The sequence below is a fragment of the Anthonomus grandis genome, chromosome 1, assembly GCF_022605725.1.
Source record: "Anthonomus grandis grandis chromosome 1, icAntGran1.3, whole genome shotgun sequence".
Classification (NCBI taxonomy): domain Eukaryota; kingdom Metazoa; phylum Arthropoda; class Insecta; order Coleoptera; family Curculionidae; genus Anthonomus; species Anthonomus grandis.
In genome coordinates, this window is record NC_065546.1 from 48,026,412 (window position 1) to 48,052,285 (window position 25,874).

The following is a 25,874-nucleotide window of genomic DNA, read 5'->3' on the forward strand; positions in this document are numbered from 1 at the left end:
ATCTACAAAATAAGCTGCCTTGTGTAGATTCTTACAGCAAAAGTCAATTCTTTTTGCTACTTGTTTCAGTATAGTATTTGAAGTACTGCTATTTATTAATGATAAATGCTTTTTTAGACTATTGATTGTTTGAACTTTTATGTTCATTAACACTCTTGGAACAAGTGATAAATTAGGAGAATCTCCCTCTAAAACTTTTATACCTCTGGCAATAGGCTTCAGAAGTTCTCCTGCATTAGTAATATCTTGCCAGAACGTATCGCCAAGGATTTCTCTTCGTACTGAATCTTCTATTTTGACGTCTTCCGAAATTACAGTTTCTTGTAAGGCAGCTTTGTTAAGTTTTAAGGAGCCGAAAAGAATCTCGTCTCCTGCAAATCTGGTTGGATTTGGCATTTTTAAAGCAACGGCTTTATTTCCATACTTTTCCTTTTGTTTTTTGCGAAATACTGCAAGGGATACTCGTTTGTTTTTAATGTTTTTTACAACCGTTTTAGCCTTATTTCTTAAATCGGATAGCCGAGGAATGCTCATAATGTCTTTTGCTAATAAACTGAGCCCGTGAGCAACACATCCGATCGTAAAAATGTGAGGAAACTCAGATCTGACCATATATCCAACTCTCATATTGCTAGCATTATCTGTGACTATTAACAAAACATTTGCGCTTCCAACATCATTAATAACATTAACGAATTGTTGCCCAATATATTGTCCAGTTTCTCTATTTTCTCCGGGCTCAATGGATTTGTAAAATACAACGTCGGGGGTGGCTAGAAGAAAATTTTCTATTCTATATCTCCACGAATATTAGTCCAACCATCTGATATGAGAGTTAAACATTGAGAGTTCTGAACCTTCTCTTCGGCTAATTTCATAATACGAGCATATTCTGCTTCTAGTAATGGTTTCCGTAAACTATGTAAGTTCGGTGGTTTATAGGATGGCCGCAAAATATTAAATGCGATATTCCACAAAGGGTTTTCAGGAAAAATGGAAAGCGGTAAGGCCCCAGCATAAATAGCTCTTGCAAAGGCGGCATTTGCTGATATTTGCTCCTTCTTTGAGATTCGATCTGTGAATGATATTATGCTCGATTGTTCCATACGTGAGTGTTTAATGATCTTCCTGCCGGTCATAACATTAATGTCCTTAACGTTTCCAGTGCTGCCTCCAGCATCAACATCAACACCACTTAAAGTACTAAATGAACTTGTCGATGGCGACGTAAGGCTCGTATCAATATTAATATCCACAATTTCCATGTCAATGTTTGTATCATCATGACCTAAATTATTGTTGTCGCCGCCTCCAGCATTTTCCTTATCAGCATCTTCATAAACATCAATATTACTACAAGACCCACGATTGAGCTCACCTAAAATGAAGTAAATATGATGCAAAGAATGCGCATTAAAACTCAAGTACAGTCATTACCCTGTGCAGACACTGAGCCTAGTGATTTCTTAATTTTCTCTGGACACTTCAAACATTTTAATAAGTGGTTGCTCATTCGCGTACCATTTGGAAACGAAGCAAAACTTGCAAATTACTTTATTTTTGTTTTCACCACTTTTAGTAGTCTTATAATATTTCCAAACGTCTAACTTTTGCCTAGGCAGTAGGCATCTTGTGGCTAAAATTTAAAAAAAAATGAAAATAATGCCATATTCTGTTACCATTCCATAAAAAAAAAATTATGAAGATTCTATAATCTAAAATAAGTTCATCAACCTCCTTCAGTAAATAAATCAAAGGGGCAACTAAGGAGCAGTACTACGTTATTGAAATAAATATGTTGTCGATACTCGATGCCAATAATAAATAATAAATATGAGGGTTTCAAAGCTGAAGTGGTATCCGTAAAATGTGATTTTGAGTTTGAGTAAACAGCAGTTAAAGTTTTTTGCAACAATCAATTTTATACTATACTATACTTTTTGTATAATTAATATAGGCATCTAGTGGTCAAAATGACAACTTTGGAGGTCAAAAATTTTATTTATAGCTAGTTATAAAAAAAAAAACGAAAAAAGCAATTTTTCCAATTAAAGCGGTTTTTTTTCGAAAAAAAAACAGTTTTTTTCGCGTTTTTAAAAAAAAAAAACGGTTTTTTTAAAACACTAATCTATTGTGGGATCCTCAGGTGGCATCTGTGTGCAATAGATTATCTCGCAGCAATTATGTTATCTTGCAGCTTCGAGACTAGGTGGATGCATATACACTTAAAAGCTTTTATTATGCCACAGTGCATTCCACTCTATTCTATGCCTTATTAGCTTGGAGTAATTCCTCCAGTATTGGGAGAGTGCTAATAAATCAAAAGCGCATTGTACGTACCATGTTTAGACTTTCCTTCAGAGAAACTTGCCGTGGTACTTTTAAAAAAGAAAAAATCCTAACTATAATTAACATCTATATCTTAGAGTGGGCATGACAAGTGCATAAAAATCTTTACAACCACATGAGATCTGGAGATCTTAATTTTTAAAAAACTCGTAATGCAGATAAATTATACATTCCTTTTACCTGGTTGTCGCAGGTACAGGATGGTCCGGAAATTACATCTCTCAAAATTTTTAATCATCTCCCATGTAGAACCAACTTTTAAGAGAGCTGTTAGGACCATGTTAAGCTGACTTAACTGTTGAGCTTTAACTGTAGATTTATTGACTAAATTTAGTTAAATTTGTTTCCTTTCTTATTTTTGTAATGTTATTCTATTTTTATTAGCATTGTAGTTTTTGATTGACAATTCCTATACATTGTTATGATGTTGATGGAAGTAAATGATTTGATTTGATAGTACTTTTTATGGAATTTAAATTGAAAAGTCACCCTGGTAATAAATTCAAAAAAGGTTACATAAATTTTGTTAATTAGGTCCAGGTGCAATTGACAACTCCGTAGCGGGCATTTTAGGAGGGGCTCTACCAAAACTGTCTTCTGACCAGAGTGAATCAGTTGCTAAAGCTAAGAAATATGCAATGGAACAAAGTATAAGAATGGTGCTTATGAAGCAGACAATTGCTTATCAACAACAGGTAATCTTTTTTTTTTCGTAAGTGGATATTTATTTTAAATTTATGAATAGGTTACACTTACTATCAATGATTTTATACAAAATAATCATGATTTATAGATTAAAAATATCAAACATTAAGAACAAACAAAAATATGCCTTTAACTTGTTTTCAGCTGTAGAGATTATAGAATGGATTTTTCAAATCAATAAGAGTTTTTATAAGAAAGATTTTATTTTTGATTTTTTAATTTTATGTCAACTGTTTCTTCTTAATCTATAAATTGCCTAATTAATTATGTTTAAAATGATTTTTATTGTTTCAGAAAAATAAAACATTCCAAAGGCATCAAGTGCTTGTTTTGATGTGCAGGTATGTATTCATATATAACAGAACTATAGTATAGTCTGATTTTTGTAGTCACTATCAGTTGATCATATCCTTTACGATATTTTAAACAGCATTTTTCTGAGCACAGTTCAATTTAAAATTGACAGGAAAAAAAACGGTATAAGTCTATAGAACAATGCTTAGGAATCTAATAAACGCTGTGTATTAAGGATTCATTTAAAAAATCGAAAGTGTTAATGACAGCTCACAGTTTTGGTCATTTATACGGATGAAAAAGGTAAATCCCGAATACCTGGTACGTTAAAATATGGGGATAGAGAATTTTTATCGTCTAAATTTTCAATACATACATTTTCAAAATTTTTTCAAAGTGTTTATGCAGAACCTAGTAATTCCGCCGATATTGATCCTGTTTCTCTGGAAAAATGTTTTAATAAATTGAATATGTTTGTGGAGTCTGATATTTTTTTAGCTGCAAAACAAATTAACTGCAGGTACTGACTCCATTACTGACCAAGCTTTGTTGTAAAATAAGAAAATCTCATCCATTTTTCACAAAGAGACCGACGTATACAACAGACGAAAAACAATGAAAAACACAAAGTCACGGTCTCACAACATTTACTTAAAGCTACACGTGTTTCGCTATATTCAGAGCATCATCAGGCCTAAAACAATAATAATTAGTCTTGAAACAAAAAAAAAAGAGGACATTAAAAAGACTAAAACCTTAAAAAGCCACTGACGTTGGCAAAACAGTAAATAAACATACTTTTAACGTTAGGATGACTATACAGTTATTTAGAACCAAAAAAATAAAAAATTGTAAAATATCACACCTATTGGGAATCGAACCCGCAACAACAAGCTTACAAGCCAGAGACTATAACCTATGGGCTACCGGAACACTGAGGAGAAGTTCAAAACATTTGTTGTTAAGCCAAGGCATTCTAACACAATATTAAACTTATTTCAGTTGGAAGAGATTATGTAAATATAAAATTGATTAAATAAGATTATTAAAAATAAGGTTGGGTTCAAAATTAAATACGTCGTTAACACAGACAAGAATAGGGGCCGTATTTTCGAAACCATGCGAGAATCTTCGAATGCGAACAAAGTCGAGCGGCAAAATTCGCACACGAATTAAAAAGTGCATTTTTGAACAGCATTCGATATTTCATTCGCATGCGAACATGAAATGTAGTGGCAACGTAGCAAAGTCGAGTGCTATTGGAGGCCGTATCAACTGGGATGAAGACGATAACGATTTTTTAACCTAACCTAAAATTTAAGTTTAAAAACATCAAGGAATTTTGAGGTTTTTTCATGGCGTTTCTTGGGTTTTTGCGAATTGACTTTTTTTTTAATGAATTCAAAAAATAAAAAATATTGCGGTTTTGTGTCGAGTGAGCGAAAGAAAGAACTAATTTCATTTATGGAAGAGCACCCGGAATTAAAGTCGGGCAATTTCACCCAAAATTTTTCGGCTAAAACTGCACAAGCCTTATATAAAACTAGTGGATAGATTACACAGTCTCAGGAGCACATAAAGATCACATCATCGTAATATGCTTAATCATTCTATCGTCATAGGCTTGCTTAATTTATATAATTTATTAAATTAAGCATCTGCATACATTTCAAATGGGTCAAGAAATGAAGAGTACATCCTATTCCTTCTATCTGCCAGAGTTTTAGTCTCTTCCAGTGCATCGACCACGTTTCTTTGCACAAGATTGTTTAATCTATGATTATTGCTATTTTTTTTTCAATAAACAATAAAAAAACACTACGAAAATACTTAACCAACTCACAAATTAAAAAAAAACAAAGCTAGTTTAAAATCAAAACAAGACAAGTGGCAGAATCGCACACGAACTTGAAATTCGAATGGTATATACCCATTCGAGACACCGCATGCGAAAAAGTTCGCATACGAAGCGGTCGAAAATACGAATATCGATTTTTCGTGCGAAATCCTCTAATTTCGTATGCGAATCAAAGTCGAATGGTTTCAAAAATACGGCCCCAGGACTCTTCTTGGCTTTAGTAATTTCCATCCTCTCCAGAAGGTCAAGCTTTTTCAAGCTAACAGGTCAAGCTAACAGGTGATTCGCAAACGCTGACTTTGTATCACGGACGTCTGTATTTTTAAATTTCTCAAACAACGCTACATGTTCTTTAACGCGTGTAGAAATTTTTCTTCCAGATTGGCCAATATATACAGTGTCACAATCCCCACATTTCAAAGAGTAAACCCCTGATTTCGAAAAGACATTTGCCTTGTCTATCACGCTCACTAATTGTTTTTTTAAATTATTCGCGGTTTTGAAAGCGATTTTGATATTAGAGGTCTTAAATAATTTAGCTAAATTTAATGAAATTGAGCCAAAAAAGGACAAAGATCTAAAGGACTTTTTGTCGTCTTTCGCATGAAGAAGGTTGTAAGTCAACCTATATTTATTTAAGAACTTAAAGTATAATTTTTTAATTAAGTAAAGTGGAAATCCATTATTAAAAGCAATATGTTTTATAATATTAAGCTCTTTAGCAAACGCTTCCTTTGACAGGGCGATGTTAAAAAGTCTGTAAAAGAAAGAATTGAAGGAGGCAAATTTGTATGGATAGGGAGAAATAGACGCATATTGAATGACATTATCAGTAGTTGTGGGTTTACGATATATTTCAAATATTAGTTTATTATTGAGTCTTTCTATAAGGAGGTCTAGGAATGGCAGTTTACCATTTTGTTCTTCCTCAATGGTAAAAGAAATCTTTGGGTGCAAAGAATTCACAAAACGAAGAAAATTTGTCAAATCTTTTTTCTGGCCATTCCAGACAATGAAAATATCGTCAACGTACCTCTTATATTCAATGAGAAACTCCCCAAACCTACCCTTAACAATCCTTTCTTCTAGGTTGCTCATAAAAATTTCACTTAACAGTGGGGAAAGGCATGAACCCATAGCCAATCCAGAGACTTGTTTGAAAATTTTATTATTGAATTGAAAGAAATTTTGATTCACAACAAGGCTGAGCAAGTCCAAGAGGTTATCAACTATAACTCGACTAAGGGAAGATTTTAATAATAGAGTTCTTACCAGATCTATACATTCTGTAGGGGGAATACTAGGAAAAAGATTTTTTACATCCAAAGAAATAAGTATAGATCCGTCAGGTATGTAAAGATTTTTCAGACTATTTGACAAATCCACTGAATTTTTAGTTGAATAAACACTCCTAAACTTAGTCACCTCCCTCAAAACTGTGTTTAACCAAGCTGATAAATGGTAGCAGGGGGAATTGATAAAAGAAACCACTGGTCTTATTGGAACATTGTTTTTGTGAATTTTTGGAAGACCGTAGAGAATTGGAGTTCTGGGATTCATAGGATACAGCTTTTCTTTCTTAGTATTAAAGAACTCAAGAGTTAAACTGCATATATTGCATACATGTTTTTTCCAAGCCACTTCTTTTTATATTCAACAAATCTATTTAAACTGGTATTTTTAGCTGGAGTCATACTTGTTAATTATAGGCCTTGCGTAATTATAGGCCTATTTCGATTTTCTGCAACTTTTCTAAGCTTTTTGAATCGTGCATTACATCAAATCTACTCACAAATTAAAAACGTTATATCAGATAAATTAAATGCCCGAGACTTAAGTTTGCAGATGACCTTAAACTTTTTGTAAATGTTATTACTACGATTGCATTGTTTTGCAATATCAAATACATAAAATTAATATATGGTGTAAAACAAACAAGTTATACTTAAATAAGTCTAAATGCTGCATTTTAACCTATTCTCGAAAACGGAATCCAATTATATTTAATTACGCAATTTATAATAATATTTTATCAAGATGTAGTGAGATTAGGGACTACTTTTGATCGTAGATTTTGAGTTCAAGACTTATCTAAATAATGTCGTTTCAGCTGCCTCTAAATCTTTGGAATTTATTTTTCGCAATAGCAAGAATTTTCAAAACACTAACACAAAAAATTCTGTACTTTAGTTTTGTTAGATCTAAATTGGTGTATGGTTGTCTCATTTGGCATCTAATTTACCGGGTCGATATTATAAAGCACCTTGAGTCTGTGCAACGCAAATTTTTGAAATATTTAGCTTTCAAAGACGATGATGTTTATCCTGCTAGAGGACTAGACAATAATTTTTTATTAGATAGGTTTGGAATGGTATCCTTGCAAACCAGAAGGCATAGATTAGAATTTACCTTTTTATACAAACTCTTAAATAATCAAATTGATTGTACCGAGTTACTAAATCAAATTAGGTACATAATTCCCAGGTTAAACGCAAGATGTTCCTTAACATTTTATTGTCAACGTCCTAGAACTAATATGCTACTTAGAGCGCCAATAAATTATATCTGTTATTTGTTTAATACTTATAGTACACATTGTGATTTTTTCAAGCAAGAATTAGCAAAATTAATTGATCTATTACTGTCTTCTATTGTTTACTTATTTTATAGTTTAGGGTTATGATGTATTAAGTAATTTTGTTAAAATATTTTATCTTCCACAACAGTATTCTGTGATCCACACAGTCAAAAGCCTTGTCGCAGAATACTGCTGCAGCAATGTCACCGGAATTAAGTGTACTAAGAAAAATAATAATAAAGAAATTGAAGAAGATAAAAAATAGTATCACCCGTGCTCTCGGCCTCTTGAAACCCAAACTGTGCTGTATAAATAGCTATTTATGTTATGAATCTCTCCAAAAAAGTTATCACTCTCACCTTCAACAATCTTAGATATGGTAGGGAGGAGAACTATTGGTCTAAAATTAGGACTGCTGCAATCTCCCCCCTTATGAACAGGAACAATAATTGCTTGTTCAAGTTAATCGGGAAATGTATTTGAAACATACATTATAATGAATCTACAAATGTCTGAAGGGCATTGGGTGGTAATGCTGAGAGTATCCTTAAAGAAACATGATCCCCACCTGCTGATGTTTTATTTTTCTCATAACACCTCTGACCCCAAAAATATTAGTAGGATAAAAGAAAAATGTCTCCTCCACATTTACATGTCTCATATAATCCTGAGCCGTATATCTACTAAAAACATCCTTGGTGAGTTTAAAAGCAATGTTACAGTAGTAAGAATCCAGTGTATCTGCATGTAAATTGGAATCAAATTCAAGAGTTGTGCGGCTTTTCTTTTGATTTATTTGGTGACTCATCAATTCTATGATAATCTTCTATGAGCAATATTCCTGTAAATCCTCCTATAATTATTTAAATAGACCAGAAATGAATCATTGTTTATAGCAAATTTACGTATGTGATGCAAGGCTCTCAGATTTTTCCCTGAAACTTTTAAGCCTCTTGTATACCATGGCTTATTTCTTTTAATTTTTTTATTAACAATTGGGAAGGCTTCATTGAATTTATTCAAGGTAGAAAAGTGATTTTTTTTTGTTTGTTTGCATCCAAAACTCTATTCCAATTATTGGTTCTTTGGCAAAAAGACCCAACCTTTGCAAAATTACTCTTAGTATAAAGTCTGACACGTTTGTTTTTTCTTTGATCTTGGGCTGTAAATATTGACATATAAAATGAGACAGCTTCAGCCTGAATCCACATTGGTACGTAATTACGGATCCGTTGAGACCACGTAATTGCTATCAGCCAATTAGAGGCTCGAAAGGTTTCACCTACCTACGTGAAGGAAAACACGGATAGAATTTGGTTAATTTGAACTTCAGTCCGTATTTTTGGTCCGTTGTACTATTTGTTTTTTATTGTTATTTTTGAGTTTTTGCCAAATTTTTTTTACTATTTGTTATTTTGTACCATTCTTTTTAGAATGACTAGTTTGGGTTCGACCTCGACTTCCACATATTTTAAATGTGACTATTGCGGCTTTTTAATTAATATATAGTCAGTGCCAAAATTATTTGGAACACCAATGTTTCCTAGTATATATGGAGGAGAACCAGGGTTTTACCTTCAAGCTTTGCGCCAACTTTAGTGGTCAAAAACACAGCAAATTACTGATTACTGATTTATTCGGTCATTTGATACTACATATACAATAGAAGTCAGGAGAAAGAATCTGATAATCCTAAATAACTTATTTAAAAGAGTAAAACTATTATTAATTTAATTACAGACATCTAAAACTTAGAAACTATAATAACCATAAAAGTACCAACAAATTAGATGACTAAATGTTTCATTCATTTATGCCAGAAAACCTCTATGGGATCCGAGAACCCCTTTACAATCAAGGCATAAAAATAGGTTGAAGCAATTGTGGGAGGTCAAAACTGTAAACACCAAAAATTCTAGTAAAAATATGTCATTTTATGGATACGCTTGTCTCTAGTGGATGAGATAAAAGTCACGGATAGGCTTAGCAGCCTCACGTATCCGTAATTACGTACCAATGTGGATTTAGGCTCATGGTCAGATAGTCCTGCATTTGTACAAATAAGTAGTGACAAATAATATTACCACTGCTCAAAACTTAAAAATTACGAATATGATGCACATGTTTTATCGTGAGTTGTTGAGGATCCCACGTATTCTCCGGCAATGAATGAAATTTGGCTGATAAGATCTGATTTTTTATCTGCCTTAATAGCCGATTTATAACCAAGTATTGATTTTGTTAATATAGTTTTAATTTCTTCTTGCAGAGTGTACGTTGGTTCAATAAGTTTCGAGCTCAAGGAGGATACCATTCGGCAAGCGTTCCTGCCCTTCGGCCCCATTAAATCAATTAATATGTCCTGGGATCCCGTTACACAAAAGCATAAAGGTAAGTTTCATTTATGAGCAGAAGAATTGTCAGTTTAAAAAGTTACTTTTAAGAGTTAAGTCCATATAGAAAGTATATTACTTTAGGTTTCTTATCCTTGTTTCAGGTTTTGCTTTTGTGGAATACGAAATCCCAGAGGCAGCGCAATTAGCGCTTGAACAAATGAATGGGGTTATGATCGGAGGGCGGAACATCAAGGTAAATGTTCGTGTTCAGTTTTTTACCTTCTTTTATTATTTAGTTATTAGGGGCAAATTTTACTCATTTCCCTACATTAGGATGTTGCTTAAAAATGAGTCAGGTATGCCATTATGAAAAATTATCTAATAGAATTTCCCAACTCTTGCATTGAGACCGTTAAACAGCAGCAATAAAATGCAATTAATGTATCTAATTGAAACTCATTCCTAAGAATGTTTTGTGGAATTCTATTCAAAACAAGGCTTATATTATATGTATTTTGGTTAAATTTATTCAATATCGTTGAACAGTCCATTGCTGGAAATATTGAAGGAATTGCTATACTTCATGTTTAGTCTGGTGAAAAGATAGAAAAGGAACTTGACAGCAAACATTTTAAAAAATCTAACAAAATCCCTCTATTGCTACTGGTGATGATATTTTACATTTCTTACAGCGTTTAGACATACATACATTTCAAACCCTAATCTTCGAGATATTAGAGAAAACTATTTTTTGTTGGATTGTTGTTATATTCCCCATTCTTGTGGATTCTAATAATACTAAGATTCAAACATGGCAATCAAAATATAAAAAATAGAATCTCAAAAAAACCGTTTTAAACACCGAATCTCGAACACACAAATGGATTCGAACAGTATTCAAATACTATCCAAGTCTGCTTCAAATTAAGGCCATAAAAACTTTAAATCGAAACCTATTTCTAAAATGTTTTAGATTTCTATAATTCTTAGTGATCAATATCCAGATTTACTTCAGAGTGAACTTTAAAAAAAAAATTGTTAGATCTGGTTCATTTAGTAAGAAGAAAAAAATAACCAAATCCTGCTATTCATTAGACGGTCACCAACTGAAAATAAATGAGGTAGCTAAGTACTTGGGAATACTGTTTGATTCGGGTTTATATTTTAATGACCATATAGACCAACTGGTTGTAAGGGCCAACAGAGTGTTGGGCTTTCCTACCAGAACCTTTCCTAGGTGGCTTCGTTAGGTCACAGCTAGAATATGACTGTCATTTGAACTCCACAATATACCATTTATAAGAGCATGCTAGAAAGCGTGGGTGCAGCACAAATTTTTAAGATTTTGCAATTATAAATACAATTTTGGACTTGTTGCTGACCATAACTATCACACCATTTTAAAGTATTTGAGATTTCTTCCACTTGAAGGGAGAAAGACTATTTCTGATGTCTCTGTTATGTTCAAACTACTAAATGCAATGATTTCATGTCTTTCTTTATTTTCTCAAGTCGAATTTGCTGTTCTGCAAAGAATGTTAAGACAAAATAATTTATTTTCTATTGGATTTCATAGGACTAAATTATGGGAGACATTATTTTTAATGGATAGAACTTTGGATTTTTTAAACAGGGAAAATATATTGGATGTTTTTAATGGATCTTTTCATTCATTTAATTAATAAGGATGATGATTCAAACTTAGTAGGATGAAAGTATTGTTAAAACTGTTATTATAATTTAGTTTAAGATACTGGTTCGTTATGACCTTATTATTGATTTTGTGTCTTCTTTATTTGTAATGGGGTTTTCCCGTCTATTAATAAATAATTTCCAAATAAGTCAGTTTACTGAGTAATATTTTATCTGTTTCAAGCTAAAATATGCAGAATATACAGGAAGGAAGAGTATATTTGATTTTTTGGAAGCGCTTACCAAATTTCAGATTAATGTTTTTAAATAGAAATGTAGATTACGTCTTAACAATAATACATTATAAATGTACTTTTAATAATCTTGACAATTGACAGTTTGATGCCATTGAGGAATTTTTAGTTATATTTTTAATGTTTCATATACTTTGTTTTCAATGATTTTTCCAAGAAATTAATTGGTTTAAATTGCTGTGAACATACACAGTAAAGCATAGGTACTTAAAATGTATGACAAAAAATAATGGTCATCAAGAGAATTTGTCAAAAACTTATATTAAATGTCAATGATCATGTTGACATTGCCAAATAGGATGAAGCTCACACAAAAATCCTCACAGAAAACAATTTCTATTCATCGCCCGTTTCAAATATTTATGGAATAACCAAGATCCTAAAAATACCAAATACACCCCACAAAATGTAAGGAAGAGAAAAAATAAGAGTCAACTGGTTTTCTTTAGGAAATAGACAATGTCTATAACACTTCGTTTTTCATTTAATTCTGGTGAATGTTCTTCTGTCTGGAAAAAGTCAAGTCAAAAATTTAGGATTTCGAACATGTAATTAATAATAAAAAACAACATGGCTTTTTGAGGACAGATCCAACAACCGTGGTTTTGAAAATTTTATTACTGAAAGCACGGACAGGTTGACTCTATAATTAGACCTTTCAAAAGCCTTCAATGAGGTCAATCAAAAATTTTTTTCCATAAATTACATCTGGTTCCAAAAAGTTTATAGGAAATACCAAAAGTATAATCAAAATTTAACTTTAAAAATTGGGAAGAAAAATGTAGAGCAACATTTAATAAGTTGGTAAAATAAAATATTAGATGATGACTTTTAGCATAAAATTTCTGTACATAAAAACATATGGTACTTATAAATGGTTTGCCAATAAAAATTGTTAATTCTTATATCGTTTTACCAAGGGACACAAAAAAGACTACTTCAGAGTGGAAAAAAATAAAGCAACATTTTTGAAATATTATAAGTTTAAACTGATAAGTTGACGGTATTTGGCTGCTTAAGATGCCTCGCGGTAAACATTTTTCTGTCGATATTAAAAATAGAATTGTTGATTTATACAAAAGTGGTCAAAAGCAGATTGCTATTGCAAAGACATTTAGGTTACATAGATCTATCGTGTATCGTATAATTAAGCAGTTTCATATAAATAGCGATTTATCTCTTAAGAAAAAGTCAGGGAGACGTAGAAAAACCACTCCATATACCGATAAACAAATTATCAAAATTGCTAAAAATGAGCCTTTTCTGGGATCCAATAAGAAAAAGCACCGCATATCCGAAGAGCTTGGAGTAAACGTGACTTCGAGGACGGTGAGCAATAGACTATTAGAGGCCAAGTTATTTTCCAGAAGACCGACCTGCCAAAAAACCGCTGCTGTCAAAAAAAAAATAGACGTTCCCGTTCAAGTTTTGCCAAAACGCATCTACATTATACAGAGCATGATTGGAAAAAGGTAATCTGGAGCGATGAATCCAAGTTTTGTTTGTTCAAAAGTGATGGAATTGTGTATGTTAGACGCCCTGTCAATGAAAGACTCAACCCCAAGTATACCTGTCCAAAAGTGAAACATGGTGGTGGAGCAGTAATGCTTTTCGGGCTATGGTATGGGCCCCCTGTATAAAATAGAAGGTATAATGGACCGGTTTCAATATAAGGACATATTAGAGAGCTGAATGATTCCATATGCTGATGATACTATGCCTTTAAGACATTTATTTCAACAGGACAACGATCCCAAGCATTCTTCTCGGTTCGTTAAAGCTTGGTTCAGAAAGGAAAACATTAATGTAATGGAATGGCCTTCACAATCCCCTGATCTCAATCCAATTGAGATCTGTGGGACATTTTAGATTCTAAAATCAGAGGAAAATCTTATAAAAATCAGCAAGAATTGTTTGAAGCATTAAAGGAAGCATGGGTGAATATGGATACAGGGATTATTTCTAAGCTAATAAGATCTATGCCAAAACGTTGTGAAGATGTAATTAAGAATAACGGGTACTTTACAAAATATTAACTTATGTTTTTTTTTATTTATTAGAAATGAAATAAAAACGAATATTAAAAAATGTTGCTTTACTTTTTTCCACCTAAAAAATCATTTTTTAATACAAAAATACTAAGGACAAGGAAACATGTTTTTTTTTCTTAATATTAAATTGCTTGTGTAATAATAAATTACTGGAATTAATTTTACTTCTGGTTTACATTCATTGCTTGAAAAAATAAAGTATTTTCAAATTTTGCTCTACTTTTTTCCACTACTGTATATCAAGTACATATTTTAATTAATATCGGCTTTTTTATATTATGTTCTTATTTTTTTAAATCGGAAAAAACGTTTATAATGTTTTTGAACAAATCTTTTATGTTTTCAGCTTATGCAATCGTCAAAGAACCCCGACCAGAATAGATTAGTAAGAAACTAATTTTATTAATATCTTATCAAAAATACTAGTCATATGTACATAAGAAAATCAATATTTAACATAAATAAAAAGCTACTGTATATATATATTAGTTTATTCATATTTAAAGCAAATGGTTAAAGCTTATAAGTGTAACTACTTAATCAGTAGAGAAGTAGATTCAAGTAATATAAGCCTTGATTTTCTTAAACTTAGCGTTTAAAATAGTTTTTAAGTTCATATAACTTTTTAGGATTGTCCGGGCAATTGTATGTTGGCATTATAGCGATTCTTTTGTAGCAAATTGCACTAGTAGTAATTATTCCATTATTAATTGTTCAACAAATTATTAATTAAAACCCAACTTTATTGGGTGACTTAGTGGCCCAAATAAAATTTGTTAAAAATTTGTCATAATGTCGAAATCCACTATGCCCAAGTGATAATCCTTGTCTCAATTTTCAATGAATTAATTGCGTTGGTTTAAACTTAGGTTTAAGCATTAGTCCACGCAGATATTTACCATATTCACGTCAAAATGAACAAAGCAAGGTTTTCTTAAAAAAACTTGTTTTTATGCAATGTCAGTTTAAAAATCAAATTTTTTTAAATTTAGTATCTAAAACCGAATTGACGTGAGTATGGTGAGCTAATAGGGGTTTCCTTTTTCATTACAGGTTGTGGGTAGACCGAGCAATATGCCTCAAGCGCAAGCGGTTATTGATGAAATTCAAGAGGAGGCAAAACAGTATAATAGAATTTATGTTGCGTCTATTCATCAAGACCTTACCGAGGAGGATATTAAAAGGTATTTACATTAGTTACATATTTCAAAACTTGGTCAAGTTACAAAAAAAAAACCTTCCAGTTTATATTTTTTCTATAAACTCTTTTAAATTCGATACTAGATGTTTTATCATAAATGCTTAAACAAAAACTTACTTATTGATTTTTCCCATCCACTATTTGGCAATGATTTCTAGTTTTGACACAGTTTTTTCGTCATTCTTTTTGTCATTTTTGGTATGTATTTACCAGATATATTATTCCTAAGAATAATATATCTGGTCAGTAGAATAACAATAATACTATTCATGTTACCTAGTGTGATCCACTAGGTAACATGAACAGGTTTTAATAAAATTATGGATTTTTTTTATTGTGTTTTCATTCTGCTAAATTATTATAGAGCAGGGAGGTTTTTTGAAACTATGATAGTACGTTGAAATCGTATTTTTAATTGTTTATGTAAGACGCTTGAATGATTTTTAACTTTCGACCCTTTGGTTTTAAACCAGTTATTTTGTGAAAAAAAAAACATTTTTTTAAACTAATTTACTTTTACCGAGATTTATTTTAATTTTGTTAATAATATCTTGTCTGGATCTTGATCTATATATTGAATGTCACATTAAAAGTCTAATTAGATGTGTATTATGGATAAATTGGTCAATTGCGAAAGAAAACTACTTGTTGTTCGCCAACGTTTCGAATTCTGTGTAATTCATATTCAGGGCTTAATTCCTTGATCCCGACCCATAAAACATTTTAGTTAAGGGCAACATTTCAAATGCTACATTATAAAAAACACACTGCTGTTAACTTTAGGTGTGATACTGACATATATGTAAATTACCTAAATAATGCAATAACATACATACAGTATTGTGCATAAATATAGCAACAAGCGATGTTTTCAAAAATATTATTTGCTCCTTTATTTATTCCATATTATTTCTTTACTTTTAAGTACACGCCTTTGTATTATTTATAAATATACCGATATATCATAAGAATGCCAATGTAGAGTAAGGAACTTCATGTTTGTTTATTTAGACAATGTGCATAAATATTGCAACATTCTTGTTTCGCATTTATTTAATCAGTTAAATATCGATTTACCTGCTGTAAAGTTGTTATTTTTGAATCTAAGAATTAACTTAAAATGGGTCGCTCAAAATCCGTCTCTGGTGATGTAAGAAAAATTATTGTGACATTGCAAGAAGCTTACGGCTTCACAGGTCAATCGTATCCAGAGTTTGCAAAAAATTTCGCCTTACTGGAACAGCTGCACCGGCGCCCATTCCTGGTAGACCCAGAAAAACAAATTTGAGGATGGATAGGCAGCTGCTACGAATTTCCAAAGAAAATCCTTTTTTGTCTTCTTCCCAAATTTTGGCAAAATTAAAAGAGGGTGGAGGAGTAGACCTCAGTTCCAGTACCGTAAGGAGAAGATTACTTGATGCCAACTTACCTGCTCGTCGCCCCGCCAAAAAACCGTTACTCTCAAAGAAGAACGTCAAGGCTCGTTTTTCACTTTGCCCAATCTCATGTCCACTGGTCTGTAGCTGATTGGAAGAAAGTCGTATTTAGTGATGAATCTAAATATAATTTATTCAGGACTGATGGAGTGATGTACGTCAGACGCCCAAGTGAACAAAGATTAAACAAAAAGGACATTTGCCCCACAGTTAAACATGGACAGGGAAATATTCTTGTATGGGGATGTTTCTCGGCTCGTGGCATGGGACCCATAGTAAGAATAGTGGGCAAAATGGATCGTTTAATGTACAAAGACATTCTGCAAACACATTTAGTGCCATATATGGATGAAGACATGCCAGTAACAGCCATATTTCAGCTCGACAACGATCCAAAACATGCTTCTCAATTTGTTAAGAGGTGGCTATCCGATGAAAAAATAAATGTAATGGTCTGGCCATCTCAATCGCCAGACCTAAACCCTATAGACAATTTATGGCATTACATTGACACCAAAATCGGGCACCTAATATGCTCTAATACAAATATTCTCTTTGAAATAGTGGAAAAGGCTTGGAAAGAAGTGAACAATGACTATATTATGAAATTAATTGAGTCCATGCCAAGACGATGTGCAGATGTTATAAAGGAGAAGGGGTTCCACACGAAATATTGAATTGATTTTAATTTAGTTGGGTTATATTTTTTTAGAATCAAAACTATTTTTTGTTGCTATTTTTTTGAATAATAAATTTGCATAAAACAATTTGGTGTTTTATTTATTATGATACAAAAAATTTGATAATATGAAAATATAAACAGGCTCTAACTATTCTTGTAAATAATATATAAACCTTACTTATAAAATAGATACTAAAAGATATATAACAGGAAAGTTCAATGTTGCTATCTTTTTGCACAATACTGTATATGTAAACGTAAGGGTTACTTTAATCCTGAATAAAACTAATAATTCTAAAAACACAAGTAATTATTCAGTGTAACAAATGTGGTTAAACGATGAACAAGCCTTCATTTTTAAACAGAACTGTAATGCGATTGCCTAGTAATAATTCTTTTAATTTTTTAAGTAATTACTTCTTCATTTTACGATTTTATTGACTATGTGTATGTTTGCCAATAGTTTTCGTTTTAGTTGTATAGTTACATGATATTTTTGTTTGGTGTCTTAATGTAATCATACCATTTAGAATTGATAATTCTGTAGCTGAATAGGTCAAAGAATTAAATAAATCAATTAATACCGATTATGTCAAATGACTCGCGAATATTGCCAAAGCGCGGTAGTTAACGCCCATAACGTATTCGTGTAACCCTCATATGTATATATTTTTTGATTCTGTGGGTCTTACTGCCAGTACTGAATTTCTAGTCTTATCAGTTTGTTTATATTAGATATTTTTTTATCAGTTTTCCTTATTTTTTTTTTGTATTGCCTTTTGGTTGACTTTCCCTTTTTTAAATTTTTAAATACAGCATATATTTCTTCAACCTAATACTTTATAAAAAGCTGTGTAGCACATATTCTATCTATTGGAGAGCCATAAAGATTAATTAAACACAATTAATCTTTAGGTTTAAAACAAACTTAGGGCCCTTACTTTTTATTGTGTTTATTGATACACTTGCAGATGTGGTGAGCAATTCAAATTGCCTTATGTTCGCTGATGACTTTAAACTTTATAAAATAATTCGATCGCAAGCTGACATCCACCAACTGAAAAGTGATTTGGCAAGAGTTGTTGACTGGCTTAAAATAAATCAAATGTCAATTAATGTTAAGAAGTGTGCTGCTGTTACATTCACGCGAAAAATAAATGCTCTCATTGATGATTATTATATTTTAGATTAAAAGTTAAAAAGGTGTGATGAAATAAGGGACCTAGGAGTTTGCTACCAAAGCAGTATGAAATTTAATGGTCATTTTGACTAGATTATTAAGAAGGCTTATAAGTCACTGGGATTTGTGATTAGAAACAGCAAAAATTTTTAAATTGAAACCATTATTAGAATGCACTTGTCAGGCCACATCTTGAGTATGCATAGCAGGTTTGGATGCCATCAACAGAGTCTCATTCAAATCAGATAGAGAAACTACAAAAATGTCTTTTACGTTACTTTTATGTCAAAAGAAACAATGCATACCCATATTTGGTCTCATATATGTCAATCCTAAAAACCTTTAATTTCATAAAACTTAAAGAAAGAAGAAATATAAATACAAGCTGTGTTATTTATATATTTTTTTTGACAACAACCTTAAATATAAAAAGTGTTTGCTGATTAATCACATTAATTTATTGTTCCTAAAGTGTATTTAAGACATTTACACAAAAACTTCTTTAGGGTAAATCCTGGAAGCATTTCTGCTATTAACAGAATGATGGATAATTGTAACCAGTATCTTAATAAAGTTTATATTTATATTTTTAAAGTGTCCAGGGCACAGTTCAGGCTGTTACTGACGAAAAACTAGCAATTTAGGTTGTAAATAGTTATTTCTTTTTGTTTTTCTTTGTTTCTGTTTGATTTTTAATGCTGATTTGGCTTTGTATTAATTTTACTGTTCCCTTTCTCCTTTACATGTTAATTACATTATGTTCATAAATAAAAAATAAATAATATAAATACTAACACTTTACCTCTAATTACTTCTTAAAAACATAAATTTATTAAAATACAGGAGCATTGATTTAAATTGAAAAATTCTTGATTTAAATCACCATAAAAATCAATTGATTGTATACCTTCAATTTTTTACAGTGTCTTCGAGGCCTTTGGCCCCATCGTTTACTGCAAACTAGCGCAGGGAAGTACTGGCAATAAACACAAAGGGTACGGTTTTATTGAATACGAAACTGCCCAAGCGGCTAATGAAGCTATTGCCAGTATGAATCTTTTCGATTTGGGCGGACAATATCTAAGGTAAGTTATATCAATTTTTAAGGTGCATTCGTTATTTTAATTGCGAATTTTTAGGGTTGGAAGAGCCATAACTCCACCCAACGCCCTCCTTGGACCCTCTACGGGTTCGAACGCTTTACCCACGGCGGCAGCGGTGGCCGCGGCCGCTGCTACAGCTAAAATTCAAGCTATGGATGCTGTCGCTAGTAATGTAGCTGCCTTAGGTAAGACATGAATTAAGTAAAATAGATACTAGTGTAATTTGACCTGTTTCCAATCAAATTTTAGGATTATTTCCTCATTGATTAGTTCTAGATTTACATTTAAGTTATATACGGTCCCAATAAATTAGTGTATATATATCTGTATGAATATAGGTTTGCGTTTCGGAGAAACTAACTTTCGAATTCAAAATTTAATTTAATTTTGTATATAAATGAAATATGTATAATAATATTCATAAAATATACCAAACCAATATTATTGATTTCTCAAAAAATAAAAGTATTAGAGTTGTAAAAGATAAAATTATTCTAAAATTGGTTTTACACTCTCAAAACATTACCTCTATATACATTTACAAGAAAATTATTTGAGCCCTATAACAAAATAATGATAGTGTTTCTTTCTGTTCCCTTAAGTTAATAAGATAAATTTGTAATGTTATAGGAAAGATCACGATATATTTATACAGTGTATATCAGCCAAAAGGAATAAATTCCATAATAAATAAATAGGACCATTTTCGAAACAACGCTCGGACACGTCGATTGGTATTTTTGCTTGCCTATTTCTTTCAACAAAACAAAATTAAACAGGGTGTCTGATTTCAGAATATTCTAGATATATTTCATGTACAATGTCTTATACTAATTTTCAAAAGTTACGTCAAAGAGATATGTAAGATGTTAATTCCTTATTCTTCAGTATCTCATATAGGATTAGTGTTAGCCGGGATTATAACTATAAATTGGCAATCCGCGATACACCAGATATTGGGATTGTAATATGAGGAATATGACCGCTGAGGGGAGCAAGAATTTCAATGCTTTTCGCTGGGAAAATTAGCACAGAAGTAAATTCTGTTTTTTCGTTTTGTGGTAATTAATACCAAGGTCTCTTTGAGCAAAATGGACGATTTCTTTCAACTTCTCTGCTTGAAGACAACGGTTTGTCAAAGGAAGATTTCTGCAGGCACAGCTACAGGAATCATAATATTTTAATGATACTGTTCGTTGACACCTAGCTAAATTTCATCTGAGACCAAGAATCTCAGCTTTGACCCCAAAACATTGAAGAGTAAGGTCAAATTTTGCTAGAGAACACGTCGATTAGGCTGATGAAGACTGGGAAAGAGTTCTTTAATCGAATGAAACCAGATATTGCCTTTACAACTCGTAAAGGCAATATCTGGCCTGTATAAGCATATAAGGATTTATCAAGGACTAATGAAGGATATGCCCAATGTAGCTTCCAAAACACCAGATTATTTGGTACAGCGTTAGTTAGGTTCTGGTGAAGAATCTCTTTAATTGCTTCTACAGAATACCATTCTTGGATTGTAAATCCATTATTGTTATAAGGATAGTTTCCGAACACTAAGTTGTTTCGTCCAAATGCTTGTTTCAGCTCAGGAGTTTTCAGCTCTAATGTTGATATATCGCAAAGAAAGTGGAGCAGAACGATTTAACTATTTAATTATATTGTGTACCTATATTTGATAGTCAAGGATACATTATTGTTATTATAATTTTCGAATACCTATATCATATTATGTCATAACTAAATATTTTAGATCTTTATGCATGCTACTACATTATAAGATTTATATTGTTTTCTTGTAGCATTATGCTAAATAAATGCATTACTATTATTATTATTATTATTATTATTATTACATTTTTGTTAATACACAAAACTATATATCTATAGTAATTTATGGGGTGCCTTAGTTTTGAGATTAGGTCATGCTCTTTGTTCTTCTGGCTTATTTTGTTTGGCAAATTTTTTGTATGAGCGTTCTCATAGCGAATATATAGATAGCCGAAAAATCTATTTAAATAAGGGGGTGATTAATATTATGCCTAGCCTTTCTTTATGGCGATTTCTTTTATGTTCTTCAAATATGGAGGCTCCTCCATCATTAAATTTTTAGGAGAAATTATATTAATTAATTCTCTCTCAAGGTACTGAAAATTAGCTATAATTTGTTTATTTTATATAGTATTTTATAGAGCAGCTTATTCTTTATTTTTGTATTCATACACTCAGCATGGAAAGTTCTATTCTGGGCTATACACTTTTTACCAAATTAATCTTTGTGAATATTTACTAGTATTTTTACATTCAGTGCTATTAAATATTTTATTTTTAAAGTCTGAAATTGTATCTTGTTGACTTTACTCAAATAGTTTATAAAAAATTTTAATTTGTGGAATTAAAGAAGTACCTACAGTAATACCTACTTTAAGTAATTTTTTTGCCTGCCTCCTTCTGTTTGTTAAGAGTTTCTTTATTATTCTTTTCAATAAGTGGTCTGTTTTTAAGTCTTGGTTGTAAATACTTTTTGGAATTCAATGTTGTTACTTTGAATTCTGCCTTTTTATCATTTATTATATTATTTGATTGATTATCTTTTTTATTGAGAAGATTTGTGTTATTTATTTCATCAATAATTTTTAAATATACTAAGGAGTATATGTATGGAGATATAAATTTAAAATGATTTATTATTTTAATACTTTTATTAATTTTTTCTATGATAATAACTTTCAGTCCGAATTTAGTCAGAATTTTATTAGGTTGGGACGGGTTAGGCCTTATTTCTTTTGCGTTAGTAATTTATTACCAGATTGTCAAATCATTTAATGCTGGAATATTGACTGCTTTATCAAATCGAATTGGAGATGCAGTGTTGCTTATTGGGATTGCTTGGATAATATTCGAGGAAAATATTAAGTGTTTTCTGATTTATTACAAAAATTAAAATTAAAAACAAAGAAAAATATTTGGTTAAATAAAGTCTGTACTTACTAAGTAATACTGTCTATCTCTGAATTAAATAACAAAAAAAAATGCTAATGTAGGAGATGTTTAATATGATCGCCACGAACGTCCTGGCAACATCCTAATCTTAAATAGAAATCTTTTCTAACGTTATTCAACATTTCAGGCGTCACCGAACTAATCGCCACCGTTATTCGTGTTTTTAATTCGGCTCGAAGTCGATGGGTTCAGTTTTGTAGATAATATTTTTGACGTATTAAAAGAAGTTTAATAATGACAGATCAGGAAATCGTGCTGGCCATTTTATCGGTCCTAGTCTCCCTATCCACCGATTCGGAAATATTCGGCTGAGGTACTGCCGGACATTGATTTGGTAATGGGATGGTGCTCCATCTTGCTGCAACCATATGATATTAGCTGGAACTGGTGGGTTTGTTGATCAAGATATAAGTTTGTCAGAGTTGGCATGACGTTATTTTGGAGCAGTGTTAAATAATTATCGTCCTTCAAATTGCCATCTCCAACAATTCCTGCCCAAACATTGACCATTTCAGGGTGTTGGGTATGTTGCTCTCTTGTACAGTGAGGATTTTCTCTCAACCAATAGCGGCAATTTTGTCGATTAACGTGACCCTGAAGTGTAATACTCATCAGAAAACAAAACATGCGTTGATTCAATCTCTATAGTTAGATGTTATCTAACTTTGTTTTTCGACCAGAAGTATCTGGATTTTCCTCAAACTCAAGCATCATTACTTATTGCATTCGCAGCTGCTTTTTTAATATGCCTTGCATGTCCAAGCTTACGAAGCTGCTTTTCTATTTTACCAATCGTTTCTGGGGATAGAGAAGAAAAATTTGGAAATTTTTCATGGAATTGGCGAGCAACTTGCATTTATGCCCCTGTGTTATCTCCACATAACCAATCCTCTGTAGAATTATTATTTTGTAAGTTTCTGTTAAATGAACCATTTTTCTGATGAGCACTTAACGAAATTCAAACGATTATGCTACTGATACTTATTATTGCTGACAATAATTTCCAAGGCCAAGCATCTTAAACCAAAGTATTTAACACGGTTTTATTTATTAATTTTTTTAATGTGATATCAGTAAGAAGGCATGTTAAAATAGTTTACGTTTACCTGTCCATTATGAAAACTGAAATGTTAAATAAGTATTGGGTGTGTTGTGACGAATTTTTGCAGTAAATCGAGAAACACTTCGAAGCAGTTGAAAATCGGTATAGGACATTATAAATCAAATAAGTCGAGAATATTCTAAAGAGTCCATTCGACAATACCCCCATTGATTATTATGGAATTTATTTCATTTAGCTGATCCATCTGTATATTTCACCATTATTTAACCCAGAGCAGCATTTTAAATAGAAATAATTTTCCTAAAAAATTGTCATATTTTTATTTTATCTAGTAATAAAGTAAAATCCATGCTGTCCAAGTCTGTTCCTTTCCATCTCAGTTGCCACATACATGGATTTTATTAAAATAACTGTTTTGTTTTTATTAACAATAGGGATAATGAATTGTTTGTATAATTTTTATTTTTTAATGACATAAAAATTAGCACCGTATCAAATGCATTAGCTAAGTCTAAAAACATCCTGCCCGACAAAGCTTGTTGACATCAAGGCATGAAACAATTCTTTTTTGTTTTAATTACTTTTAAGGCAGTGGATATTTTCAATATTGCCTTTTCTAAATAAGCTTTCTTAATCTTCTTTAAACCGTACATATTTAAAAAGGGTTTATGCAATAATTTGGTTCAATGAAGACTTTACAAGGCCTGATGTAATGCAAAGGCTTCTTTTTTTAGGGAGGCTTTTTCTATAGATTCTTCTATTGTTTTTATTATACGAAAAGTATCAACATCATATTTGCCATAAATATTCAGCCAAGTTCCTGTCGCAAAAATGATAATTAAAATAGCTTCTCCTTCCTTTAAAATGTAGAAAAAAAATATTCCAAAATGTAGAGAAAGTGTTAGAAAGCAGATTTAAGACTTCAAATAAAACTGATTTTGTTACAAAAAGTCAAGGTTTCAAATCTCATATAAATATGATCTAAACATCTTAAAAATATTCATATTTTAATATAGATAGTCATTAACTACAAACATATAGCCAGGCTCAGATGAAAAATCAAAATAAGGGCAACTTTCAAGATCATTAGTCAGTTAATTATGACACCAGTTAAAATACATATTAATATAAAAATAAACATTTTTCTTATCCAGCGGGTTGTTCCCCGTTATATATTTTATTACACTTTAATTGTAATACCTCCTCTACGTCACCGCCCTTTAACTATGATATCTACGTTTTTATCCCTGTGATATATACTTTTTTAATTCGTCGAGAGAAAACTACAACTTTGAGCCCTACAGCTGAATTAAATATATTTCAAAACGTTGGTTACACCCGTACAATACCACTCCTAATAAATTAAAAAATTGCTATAAATTATGATAATATCGCAGTAACGTTGGTTGAAGGAGGCCTATAAAGAGCAACTACAACAATACACTGGTCATTGAAATTAAATTTGACGCTAAGCACTGGTGTTTGAATAACTCCAGTTTTGACAGTATATTTTCCATAATTCACACACATTGTTCAAAGTTCGCACATATAGCAAATTTAATTTTTAGGTTTAACAAAATTAGCCCAGACGCCTGCTGCCGCCGCAATACCGTTGGTTGCACCAACGACAACTATACCAGTGGCTCCGGCATTGGTGGCTCCAACTACGACTACGGCACCCATTGGAGCTCCCGGCATTACGATACCAACTACGGTGGTGCCGCCGCCTGGAGTGGCGATACCACAAAAATTACCCAACAATGTGATACAACCGGCTATTGTTCAACCGGTAAGTCGGTTTTGATTTCTCATTCACTATCTTTTCATAAAAACAAATATTCAGCGATTTCATTATTAAGGATCATCTATGAAAAATGAGGCTGCACAGATTCTTTCTTACACAAAACTCAACTAGTTTTATTCTAATAATTATAATATAGTTTGGGAACTTTTAGATAAAAGGTATGATAATGATAAAATGTTGATTCATAATCACATAAAAAATATATTTGCTATTGAAACTTTACATAGGGAAAATCCAAAGGGGATTAGAACAATTCTAAACGATGCAACAAAAAATATGCGT

General features: G+C 31.7%; 2 protein-coding genes across 6 annotated transcripts in view; one reads left to right on the forward strand and one right to left on the reverse strand.

The window, feature by feature from the left end:
• Nucleotides 1–25,874, forward strand: part of LOC126742521 (poly(U)-binding-splicing factor half pint) — a 45,895-nt gene that overhangs the window by 15,598 nt on the left and 4,423 nt on the right. For 3 of the 5 annotated variants that reach the window (XM_050449173.1, XM_050449195.1, XM_050449203.1), the window contains exons 4-12: nucleotides 2,884–3,044; nucleotides 3,349–3,395; nucleotides 10,054–10,175; nucleotides 10,282–10,373; nucleotides 14,464–14,502; nucleotides 15,171–15,301; nucleotides 19,540–19,701; nucleotides 19,756–19,904; nucleotides 25,357–25,577. In XM_050449173.1, coding sequence (XP_050305130.1) covers nucleotides 2,884–3,044; nucleotides 3,349–3,395; nucleotides 10,054–10,175; nucleotides 10,282–10,373; nucleotides 14,464–14,502; nucleotides 15,171–15,301; nucleotides 19,540–19,701; nucleotides 19,756–19,904; nucleotides 25,357–25,577 — 1,124 coding nt within the window. Of the gene's footprint in view, nucleotides 1–2,883; nucleotides 3,045–3,348; nucleotides 3,396–10,053; nucleotides 10,176–10,281; nucleotides 10,380–14,463; nucleotides 14,503–15,170; nucleotides 15,302–19,539; nucleotides 19,702–19,755; nucleotides 19,905–25,356; nucleotides 25,578–25,874 lie in introns of all 5 variants that reach the window. The other 2 variants (XM_050449186.1, XM_050449178.1) reach the window with 2 other exon arrangements.
• Nucleotides 789–1,576, reverse strand: LOC126742556 (uncharacterized). The gene is made up of 2 exons (XM_050449237.1): nucleotides 1,438–1,576; nucleotides 789–1,378 (listed from the first exon to the last, which is right to left on the reverse strand). The coding sequence occupies exons 1-2, from the start codon at nucleotides 1,511–1,513 to the stop codon at nucleotides 789–791; spliced, it is 666 nt and encodes a 221-aa protein (XP_050305194.1). The 5' UTR covers nucleotides 1,514–1,576.